Here is a 12,203-nt window from a genome sequence, read left to right on the forward strand (position 1 = left end):
AAAACAACAACACTGAGATGTCCTGGCTGACTCTGTGTTTATCCACTTGTAACCGCAGAAGTGACTGTATGAGGTCAGGCTTATTATCCTCTGGAGCTTGAGAAGCTTCCCTTAATTATTTATCAAAGCCTTGCATGTGTAAACGGCAGCTTGTTGTGCAGCCAGGTCCAAGCACTGTCACCAAACCCAACGTTTGACTGCACAGGCTGATTTTTGTCTCCTTGCTTGAACATTTCAGTGCTCTGCGCCTTCCTTTTTGGATAATAATCATAATATGGCCCCTCGAGAGTTGTGTTTGCTAAAAGGAGATAATTAGTGTAACTATGATTGTTTCTTTTATGCCGTGTGGTTTGTTAATACAAATGACACAAAATTTCCCTGAACAAAATGAAGATAATTTTTTTTTCATTTTTTCTTTCATTGTCCCAGGCTCACTCAAGAGAATTTTACTCCCAAATCCGCAGACTTTTTTTTCCTGAGCTACCCTACCAAGTATTTTTATTAGGGAAGAAGGAAGGAAGTTTCCTTATGCAGCAGAGAGCACATTTAGAGAGGTTAATGTTAAAGGTAAAAATAAACCCACGATCTAGGCAGACTCGCTGTTGTGTTTGTTGGAATTTGGCAATACTGCAATTATGAGCTATTTTTTTTTCTATGAAGGAATTCAGCTCCTATTGATATTTTTCACTTATGCCTTTTTTTTTTTTTTTTTTTTAGTGCTTTGCAAGTGAAAATCTGGTGCTGAGGAACGCAGGAAGAGACTCTTCTATCCCTTTTTTCCCCAAAAAATTTAAAAATCACCCAGACGTTAGAAGCATGACTACCCTTGGATAAAACTGTTGTGTCTAAAAAAGGTGCAGAGAACAAAATGAACCCTTCATGTCCCTATGCCTCCCTCAGATCCCTCCACCGATTCCCTGTGTCTCAGGTCTCAATTTATGGGGATTTATTGGAAATATCCAACCTCCATCACACGTCATTTTCAGCCCCTGTTGTCCAGAGCTGCGGCTCTGCGAGGAGGCAAAGCAGAGGTTGTTTTTTAAATATTTTTGTGGTGAAGGAGGCTGAGGCTGGTCTTTAAACAGAGACTCCCCCGCGTCAAGCAGCAATAATGGGAATATTCAGTGGATATCAATATATCAATATTATACTGGATATTGATGTATAGTGAATATTCAGTGGATATCAATAGTCCACCAGGCGCCAATCTTTCCAAGACCTTTGGAAAGCACCTCTCGCTCCGCTCTTCCTCTCAGCTCGAAGTTCTTGTGGCGGGTGTTTTCTCGCCTCCTTGTGACATTTCCCCGGGGCTTTTGGCAGTGGGTGGGCCGGGGACGGTGACGAGGGCGGGGATGGCGGCGGCCGCTCCCCTCAGGAGCTTTTCCCGCCCTTTTCCCCCTCACGGCCGCACTGGCGGGAAGAGCTCGCGGGCACCGCCCTCTGCAGCTGATTGGTCAATGGGCTGACGCCTCGACAGCCGATTGGACGCTGGGATGTCAATCAGCATCAAACCCCGCCCCGAGGTCGCTATGACAACGCGACGCTGAGGGCGGGGGGAAGGTCATGGCGGCCCTGCAGGGGAAGAGGGGCCGGGGCCGCTTTTGAACCGTGGTGATGTGGGGACAAGAAGGTGAGGTTCTGCCATTTGTACGCGGGGAGGTGGGGCTGGGACAGCCCGGGGAGAAAAGGAGGTTCAGGAGGCACCTGCTCGCTCCCTACAACTCCCTGACTTGGTGCAGCCAAGTGGGGGCCGGGCTCTGCTCCCAGGGAAAAAGGGACAGAACGAGAGGAAACAGCCGGAGGTTTAGACTGGATATCGGGAAAATTTCTTCCCTGGAAGACTTGTCCAGCCCTGGCACAGCTGCCGGACTGGACAGAGTCCCCATCCCTGGAGGCATTTTAAAGCCGTGTGGATGTGGCAGTTGGGGACACTTGGGGTCAGTGGTGGCCCTGGCAGTGCTGGGGGGTGGCTGGACTTGGTCTTGGAGACCTTGTCCAGGATTCTGTGATTGTAAACCTCGAGGGCTTTGCTGAAAAGCTCAGAGTCCTGGAATTTGACAATTAGCAGCTGATTTAATAGGTGAGTATCAGCTTTTAGGGATGACCCACCCCGGCCTGTTTTTGCAAGGGACTGGACTAACTATTTATTCCCTTTTTCCCTTCAAAGTTTAGTGGGAAACGACACAGACACAAATCCTCTACACTGTGTAACTAACCATGTAATTTTTTGTTGCAGAATCCATCTCCAGAGCTTGACGTGGAGTCCCAGCTGCTTCCAAAAAAAAAGATTCAACTATGGTAAAACACCTTTGATCCTTTAGAAGTGTTGATAACACTTTTTTAAGGGAAAGGGTTAATATCCAAAAGGTTTCTTCCCACAGATGCAGCCCAAATTCACTTTGTGTGCGAGTATAAACCTAATTCTGATTTTTAGCTTTTTTGTTGTTGTTGTTGTTCTTGGCTGCAGGCTGTAAAATTTTATACATAGGATATAAAGCCTGTGAGCATCTTTTATATTTGGAAAGATCAGCTGCAGGCTGAATTCCTACCAGGAAGGTGCAAGTGCTCACAAAATCCACCAGAGACTCTGGGCAAACAAGGAATGGGACTCAGGTGACTGGCTGGCTGCAAAATCTGGCACAAGCATGTCCCTGTGAGGGGGGGGACATTTCAGCATGTGAAATATTCCACAAATTCTGGCCAATTAAGGTCTGTGAAAGAGGCTTGTTGCCATCTCAAACGTATGTCTGAGCTCAAGTCGTTTCATTCTGCGAATAATCTGCCATCAGCAGCAGTTTACACTCTTGTTTTGTCTCTTTCTTTTTGCTCCTGTAATAGAGGGTCTGTGTGTTTTAGATAGAAAATTTGATATTTTTTTTCTTAATTTTTCTTCACCTGTTCATATCCTTTCACACCATGGCCCCAGCTGATTCTGAGGATTGTGGCCTTGCCTCTGTTCTCACACCTCAGAGCACAAATATTTGGGTAGTGCTGAGCTGTGAAAGGAGGCTTTAGAAATGATCACATGGAAAATACGCCACGTAGGTGAGTTTGGATCTGTGTGACCACCAGTGGTGGGAGAGATCTAGGAGATCTCCATCCCAGGTCCATGGGAGCTGTGGGAGGGAGTCCTGCTCTCCTGGTTTGAGATCCAGAGTCACAAGCAGGCACACAGGAGTGGATGAAGACAGGCCAAGTTACTTCAGGATTGCATCCTCATGTAGTAATTAAAAAAAAACTTAATCAGTGGGGATGAATGTTTGACTTCCACTGTGCACAAACATTTTTTTAGCCAGGTGGAAGCACGGGGGGGGACAGTGATTAGCTCAGTCTGGTGGCTCCAGAGGTTCTGACAGCCTGCAGAGCAAACAGGGGCTGGGTGAAAGTCAGATTAATGCTTGTGAGTCCTTGCTTAAACCCTCCACAAAGTGCTGGGGCCTGGGTCAGGCCTAAGATGGAACAAAACAGCTGCTCTGGGATGTCTTGGAATCATGGAATGGTTCGGACTGGAAGGACCTTAAGGCTCATCTCGTTCCAGCTGCATTTCACAGTCCCAGGCTGCTCCAAGCCCCAGTGTACAGCCTGGCCTTGGACATTCCAGGGATCTAGGGATTCTCTGGCAATTCCAGCCCAGCCAGGAATTCCTTCCCAAGATTCCATCCAAATTCCCCTTTTCCAGTGGGAAGCCATTCCCTGTGTCCTGTCCCTGCAGGCCTTGTCCCCAGTCCCTCTGCAGCTCTCCTGGAGCCCCTTGAGGCCCTGGAATGTTCTGGAAGCTCTCCCTGGAGCCTTCCCTTCTCCAGGGGAACATTCCCAGCTCTCCCAGCCTCACACTGGATCCATCTCCTCTCCAAGAAATCAACGGACTGAGGGGCTTCACTTGGAATCTCAGGAATCCATGAAGGGTCTCCCTTCCCTTTCCCTCTCTTTTCTCTCCCCATTTCCCATAAAAATCCCTTGGGATGGATCCTGAGTGTCCCGAATCCCAGAATCCCAGGAGCAGTTTGGGTGGGAAGGGACCTCAGAGCTCATTCCAGGGACAATTCCACCATCCCAGGCTGCTCCAGTCCTTCCTTGGACATTCCAGGGATCCAGGGGCAGCCACAGCTGCTCTGGGAATTCCAGCCCAGCCAGGAATTCCTTCCCAAGATCCCACCCAGCCCTGCCCTGTGGCAGCGGGAAGCCATTCCCTGTGTCCTGTCCCTGCAGGCCTTGTCCCCAGTCCCTCTGCAGCTCTCCTGGAGCCCCTGGAGGCTCTGAGCTCTCCCTGGACCCTTCTCCAGGCTGAACTCCTCCAGCTCTCTCAGTCTCTCAGCCTGGAATCCTCTACCCAAAAGCGAGACAACAAAGCCCCAAAACTGAGTTGGGTTTGTGGTGGTTTTCTCTCTGCAGGCAGGCAAAGGCGAAAAACCCCAGGGTGGCGCAGGCAAAGACAAAAAACCCAAAGGTGGCAAAGGCAAAAAAAGATCCAAAAAAGGTGCAAAGAAGGAAGTGAACACAGCGAATCTCTTCACCCCAGCTGCCATGCTCAACGCGTGCTACATCTCTCACAACGCCGCCGCCTTCCTGGAATTCCGGGGCTATCCCTGGCCTGGCTCTCTCAAAAAGAAGGGGAAGAAAAAGAAGTGACAGAACCAAACCCCCCAGTGAAGCCTGTGCTGTGATTAAACCTCTGCAGTGGTCAGCTCAAATATTTTCCTTGGTTGCTTCGGTACAAAGACACTTTTAATTGCAGCTCGTGCACAGTGACAAATGGCAGGGGACACTGTGCCATTGTCACTTCAGCCGTGGCCCTTCACCCTGTGCTGGGGCTGGTTTTACCCACCCTGCTGCCATTCCTGATGGATGGGATGAGTCTCTGAGACCTTCCTGAGCTCAGGAAGGATTGACAGAGTCAGTGGTGTGAGGAGAGGCTGAGGGAGCTGGGAAAGGGAGAAAAGGGGGATCAGGGGGGACCTTGTGGCTCTGCACAAGTCCCTGACAGGAGGGGACAGACAGGGAGGGATTTGGGATCTAATCCCAGGGAACAGGGACAGGAGGACAGAGAACAACAGCCTCAGGCTGGGCCAGGGAAGGGTCAGGGTGGATTTTAGGGAAAATTTCTCCATGGAAAGGGTGGTCAGGCCTTGGAAGTGCCCAGGGAGGTTTGGAGTGCCCATCCCTGGAGGTGTCCAAGGAATTCCTGGACGTGGCACTCGGTGCTCTGGGCTGGGGACAAGGTGGGGTCAGTCACAGGTTGGACTGGATGATCTCAGAGGTCTTTTCCATCCCAAATGATCCTGGGAATGTGACTTAGGGCTTGTCAGGGCAAAACTATGATTTTTCTTTGGTCAAAACCTCCTAAGAGATGGAATGTTTTGGGCTGGAGAAACAGCACCAGGATTTCCAGGCCTTCGTTGGCTTGGCTTGATGATATCACATTTTTGCCAGCCAGCTGCTGGCATTTGTAGCTTGCTGCAAACTCCACTGGGTTTGTTTCATCTGTCTGTGGTACAACCCACCCTAGAAAGGCAAGGGTAAAATTGGTGTTTGGGGAAAAAAAATATTTTCTTTTTTCATATATAAAATATATATATAATAAACCTTTCATATGTATATGAAGGATTTGTTTTAGACCAATTCGGTTGCAGGGGAAAACAGCCATGGCTGTTACTATCTATATTAATATGAAAATATGAAAGCATAAAAATAACACAAGAATATGTGATATAAGGAAAGAGAGGGAAAGGATAAGAGGAGGAACACCTCACCACCCTCAGGTCTCGTGATGAGACTTTTTTTGTTGCAATCTCAGTGGCTGTTGGTCCACCTGATGGTCACAGAGTGATGAAGGGAAATCCCAAAGAGGTGGTGGGAGAAATGCACAGAGCACAAAAAACCTGTTGGGTTTTTGTTCACTCAGGCCCAGGTGGGAACGCCCAGGTGCTTCCCCTGGAGTGGGGAGTTTCACCCTGGATTATGGAATTCTGTGGGTCAGGGGACACTTGGGGACTCTTTGACACCTTCAAAGATGATGCAGCTGCCTTTTGTGTCAGCACAGTTCAGTCCACTATGGCCCTTAATGGCCGAGGTGAACACCTTGGGGTTACCTGTGGATGTCCTGATATTCCAGGGCAGGGGAGTTATCCCAGCTGAGTTCCCTTGAGCAGGGACAAAGAGGCAGTGCCCTGTTCAGACCTGATAAACCTTATCAGTTTGTGGCCTGAGCTGATCTGGACTCCTTTGCACATCATAACTTGCCCCCTGAATATCTGAGCTGGCAGCACCACAGTCTCTCTTCCAACACCCTTGTGGATCCATTCTTCTCCCCACACCTGGGATAATTGCACAAAAGTACCACCTTTGTCTTATCCCGGGTTCAAAATCCATCACTCCAGCTGGCGGTGTTTGGGGAGCGGTGGCCCTGGTGGTCACAGATGGACAGCAGCACATTCCTTTGCTGTTTGCTACCATGAGCAAAAACCCTTTGATGGTTCTAGCAATGTCTTAGCCCCAGTCTCCCACAAGGTGCCAAGAAAATAATCACAGCATCATTAAGGATGGAAAAGCTCGGAGCTGGAAAAGATCACCGAGATCATCCCACCCAGCAGGGTGTTGAGCACCTCAGGAGGGACACCCAGGCCTCTGGGTTTCCTGTTTGCTGCCAGTTATCTGCAGCTGGGCTGCTCCGCTGACGCAGGGATGTGGTTTGCAGCCCCAGTTTGTTCTGAGCTGTGCACCTACAGCTCCTCCTCACCAGTTCTCGCTTCTCCACCACCCACCAGGAAGTCCCCGGTCACGGCAGCTCGCAGCAATTTCCTCCAGTCATCAGCCTTCTAAAGCCAGAGATCTTCTGCAGCCTTTGTGTTCAGCTAAGAAATCAATTAAAACCCCCAAATCTTCGATTTTTGTATGATTACCACACAGGGCTTTTAGGGGCAGGTGTTTCTGAGCACTGAAGTGGGAACTGCTTAAGGTGGTTTAAGGATGGTTAAAAGTGAGCAAGGCTGTTTTTACATCTGTGGTAAACTGGAGCTACAAACTCCAAGTTCCAGTATCCAAAATTTACTGGAAAATTTATTGAATAATAATACATATTATTATTTGCTCTCTCTTTAACAAAAGTTCTGATTTCAGCACGATGCCACTGAACGCACCGTGCTTTCCAGTGGATCTGTAAAGTCACCATTCACTTCTTTGACAGCAGGTGAAAAAACCCTCCCAACAATCCTAAACTGAGAAACGAAACACTTTTGGGTTTTTTTTTTCCCCCTCCTTCTTCCTTTTGCCTCTCAGCTGAATTTTGCACGCAATTCCGGCTCCCTGGTGGATCGTAAAGACCAAGAGACGTCTCCAAAGAAAAGTTTGGACTTCAAATGGCTGGATTTGCTTGAAAGTGCTGCAGGCAGTGCCATGAATTCTGTGCTGTGACCCCACAGCGAGTCCCCACAGCTGCAGCTACTCCTGCTTTACCCCAGCCTGTCAGACTTTGCTTCTCAGATGGGCTTTTCTGGGGTGCAGGATTTAAACTGAGTTTAGGATGAATAATTCCCACTCTGCCCAAATCCACCGAGAGTTTTGTGAGGGGAAATCTGCAAGGCGGAGCTGCCCTTTTTTTTTATGGCACAGGGAACTTCGTGGTGTTCCGTGTGTCAGGCCATGCAGGGAGTTAAATTTTTTGCAGTGTTGGGGTTTCCTGTGCTCTGTTGCCTCACTGTTTCCTGCAGGAAGTTGTGTACCAGAGCCCCTCTGTTAAAAACACAGGAGATGCTGCTGTGTGTGTGTGTGTTTGTGGGTGGGGAGAGTCCCAGGACTGTTCTGAGATGGGAGTGGTAGAGAGAAATATAAATATAAATATAAATATAAATATAAATATAAATATAAATATAAATATAAATATAAATATAAATATAAATATAAATATAAATATAAATATAAATATAAATATAAATATAATAAATGGTTTGATCAAAGCTGTTATTCGCCACATTTGGAATGAGGCTGTTTCAAGCTGGATGTGAGCAGCTTCCTGCCTTTCCCCTTCCCTCCAGCCAGAATTTCTGGATTGCAGGGTTTCTCCTTCCACATTATTTCACCTAAGGAAAAGCACAGTGGATCTTTGGATGTGTAAGAAAGGCTGAAAATCCTTTTGTCCCAGCTCTCATTTGAAGAGCTGCCCTGGCTGTTACCTCCCAGCTCCAGGGGAGGATGGAGAGCTGAGGACTCTTCTCCTCATAAAAGGTATCTCCATAACAAAGAGGCTCCCGTGGAGAATTTTTAAAGGGAAAAAAAACTTCCTTGCAAGAGGCTTTTTAAATGATGGCGCTAAATAGTGTCAGCGGAGGGAAATCAAATAAAGTTTTCAGTGGGTTGACTCCTCTCTTCTTCACTCATTTTTCACTGTCCTCGCCTGGTGCCATTTCAAGAACAAAAACCCTCAATTTTATTATCTTTTTATAAGGCTCCGTTTTGCAAACCTTCTGTATATATATATATATATATTTTTTTAATGACATAAGCTGGTTTTTTCTCTCTTTTGCTTTTGTAACTGTCACACAAAGGAGCAAAAGCAATGAAATTTTAGAGCTCACAGGAATGGTTGTTAGGCAGGTGCCAGGACACCTGCAGATACTGAAGTCTCCCAGGTGGAACGCTGGGATGGGTTTGTTCCATCCTGGTGTGTTCTCCAGGATGTAATTATCCAGGGAATTCAGGAGTCCTGTTTCTTTGGTGTCCCCTTAGAGGAACCTTTTAGGGCCTTTCCACCTCACCATAGAAAGATCCTGAGGAGAAAACACTTTGTCCCTTGATTTTTAAATTTTTTTTCTCCTTTTTTTGGTTTGTTTCTTTAGGTTCCACATAATTTCCTTTAAAAATATTTAATCACTTTAAAATAAAACAGAGGCCTTTAAAATTGTTGTGCTCCTTTTAGGTTATTGCCACATGATTTCGGGAGAAACAACCAAAAGATTTTTTTTTAATTTAGAATCTGATTCATTGACAACTAAGCTAAAGCAAACCAAGTGTGACATCTTCTTTGTGCAAACAAAGTGTCAGCATTTGTCTTCGAGCTGTCGCTGGCACTAAAAGACACAAATGTGTAAGAAAAATGAGGGAAATATTAAATGGATCCCATGGCTGCAGCAGATTCCTGGGAATGGCCACAGTCCTGTGCCATGAAGGGAGCTCTTTGGTAGAAATTCTTGACCCAAATATTCAAAAGTTCACCTGCATTTCCTGCTGAATGTTGGAGTATTTTTAATAGCTGAAAATACAAGGACAATCCTGCAGGAAATGTCAGCAGGGAGGCAGCAGCACATGGATAATTGAAGAAAGCAAAAAATGCTTAAAGGTGTTTAATACAAGCTGAAAATTACATCGAACTTCAGAATTTATTTTTTTTCCTCTTCCTCAGGATGATTCAAGTAGGTCATGCAACTCTTGGAGGCACTTTCCCCACATCATTTAATAGGAGGTGCCTGTTCTGTGAATGACGGGCATTATCAGCCTGAAATAAGAGTTTTCGGTTTAAGCTGAGATGTTAAATCAGAAGTTACAACACCGATGTTTGAGTTAGAGTTGCATCAGCGAAGCAATTATGTCACAATAATTATTGCTCTTGGGGTTTCCTGGAGTTTTCTCAGTGCTGAGGAACCGACACACCTGAAAGAGGATTTAAATGTGGATTATTATCTCACCCTGCTTTGCACTTTGGTAGCACAGCTGTGGGTGCTGAGCTGGGATCTCCCTGGGGATAAAAAGGAGAAGAGAAACAGGCACGTGAATTATGGCCACTTCCAAAATGTTTCTTTGTCACATTTGTGGCTAAATTACTTACTTAAATTACTCATTCCTTAAATTACTATGTGATTCCTGAAAAAATTAATTTGCTTTTCAAGACTTTTTTAACAATTTCTTTTAGTCTGGAAAGGGTTGTAGAATAAATCTGCCCCCGCATGCTCACGAGATCAGCTGGATTGGTCCCACAGGACACTGTGTGTGTCAAAGGCACGGTGACAACGGTGACAACGGCTTGGACCGCCCAGGGGACAGCAGGAATGATCTGACTCCTTCGGTATTTACACAAAACCCGCTCTGGGACAGTTCCTAAAGGTTTCTTGTGGCAGTTCGAAATGTTACAGAGCCAGCCCCGACCTTGCTGGAACTGTAACAATTCTGTCCGGAGGGAATTTCTGCCCTGTGATGTTTGTGATGCGAGTTTCCCATCCTGGGTTTGAGGTATCCCTCACTGGAAGTGCCTGGGGAGGAGCAACTAGGAGTGCTTTTCTTATATAAAATGGAATTATTTTCACCAGAGAAGGGCAGGGGCCTGGTGAGGACGATGATTTCCTGCCTGCAGGGTTTGATTGGGTTGTCAGCTGATTTTATCAAGCCACTAAGGCAGGGAACACCCAGCGTGTTCTCTTGGGGCTCTCCAAGCTCTTGCTCTTACTCCAGTTGTAACCATCGAGTTTGGCATGGGGTCCAACTCCTCTCAAACGACGCGGCCCCAGATGGGTCCTTGAAAGCTTCTGTCACCTGTTGTTTTGGCTCCTGAGACGCTTTATCAGGAACAACTTCCTGAAATTACATGCAATATTTGAGGGAGTACCTCATAATTATAGCTTTGCCCTTTGGGAACTGTCCCAGGAGCAGCTCTGCTTTCTTAGAAACCTGCAGAAATGTGAATTTTGAATGAATTGATTTTATCAATTCCTCATCCTTTTCCATTGTCTTACGTGCTTGGCACGGTTTCTGTTCCCATCACCAGAAAAGCAGACAGCAGAGCAGGAAACACTTTCAGCTCTGACACTGGCAGCCGATATTTTGTTTTTTCTCCCCCCCCCAGAACCACAGCTTCCATGAAGGGAGTGTTGTTATGTATCCCTGCTCCCTTAAAATCCCTCCTTTCAGCTCTTGAGGGTAATAAAGCTCGCTGCTCCCACCCTTTAATATTGTTACATATTTTAAACCTGTTATTCTTGTTGCTTTCCTCCCTTGCCCACACCGCTGCCTTTTCATCAGCACAAAGTGACAATTAACACCTCCGACCCGCGTTTCTCCTTCTCACGCGTTGGGATTGATCTCCCCCCAAATCTAAATGTCTGCATCAATGCCGGGACTAATTACCTCGATTAATACAGTGAGAGCAGCTCAGGATGGGATTCCTCTGATTAAATGTGTGCAGGGGCTTAGAGCAGCTCTGGGTGTCTTGTTAAACGAGGTTTACTTTTTTGGTAAAATTTAAAAAGTTTAATAAAAAGGTAATAGGAGATAGAGATAAAGTAAAGGATTAAATGGTTGAGTGTTTGGTATATTTACTTAAGAGTATACTTATTATTTTTGGAGATGCTTTTTAAATACTTTTTTATTATTTCAACTTGTTGCAGATTTATAGACTATTATGCATATTTAAACTTTTTCATAAATTCATATATTTTAGGAACTGTTTTGTAAGGCTTTTCTTTGGGTCTGCTTTTTTTTTTTAAGAGTACGCGTGGTTTTCGGCTGTAGTTTTAGTCTTCTTTTATTATTGCTTTTACTTTGGGCTTTGGCTTATACTTTTTACAGGTGGCAGGTGCTGACGGTCAACACGTCAGCAGTAGGGTCTTCATTATATGTTATATAATACATAACATCGTGTATATATAACATCACTGGATGTTATTTTAACTGAGCGAACAGTTTAATTATAAGCATAACTATATATTAGCTATTTTATTACTGTTTTTAAGTTTAAAAGCAGAAATAAAACTATATTTAGCAGAAATAAAACTATATTTACACCGTAAAGTTATTCTAACGTTATACATACAGTATTTATTTTAATGTTCGTGAAAAGCCAATAATATAATATGTTTTTATAACAAGGAACACTGGTGACATCAATCTCCGATTTATAAAATTTTGCTGAGAAGGCAAATTAAAATTTAGCAGAAATGCGGATTCCTCACACGGGAAATCAGCACGGCCACGGCTTAGCCCTCAGGAATTTGGGCTAAAGGCCATGGAAAGGGGAGTGAGAAAACTGGAAAAACTCTTTGATTCTGATGTGCCGGATGAGGAGGGTAAAACCGTGTGCGATGTTCTCGGTGTGTGAAGGGAAACCAGCCCGCCTGGGCTTTTGGGGCACCTCAGAGGACAAAAACACGCTGCCTGCGAGGGAGAAGAGGAGCAGAGCTGGGGAATTCTCGGCGGGTTTATCTCTCCTGCCCAGAGGGGAG

The 12,203-nt window shown here is 45.8% G+C and overlaps 1 protein-coding gene across 1 annotated transcript; it reads left to right on the forward strand.

Annotated features, from left to right (window-relative positions):
• Positions 1-1,604: 1,604 nt before the first annotated feature.
• Positions 1,605-4,938, forward strand: SMKR1 (small lysine rich protein 1). The gene is made up of 3 exons (XM_066182596.1): positions 1,605-1,630; positions 2,237-2,298; positions 4,393-4,938. Exons 2-3 carry the CDS (start codon positions 2,296-2,298, stop codon positions 4,627-4,629), a joined length of 240 nt encoding a protein of 79 aa, XP_066038693.1. The 5' UTR covers positions 1,605-1,630; positions 2,237-2,295; the 3' UTR covers positions 4,630-4,938.
• Positions 4,939-12,203: the final 7,265 nt, after the last annotated feature.

The sequence above is a fragment of the Chamaea fasciata genome, unplaced genomic scaffold (genome assembly GCF_029207755.1).
Source record: "Chamaea fasciata isolate MVZ Bird 193981 ecotype frontalis unplaced genomic scaffold, bChaFas1.0.hap1 SCAF_5, whole genome shotgun sequence".
In the NCBI taxonomy this organism is placed as follows: Eukaryota; Metazoa; Chordata; class Aves; order Passeriformes; family Sylviidae; genus Chamaea; species Chamaea fasciata.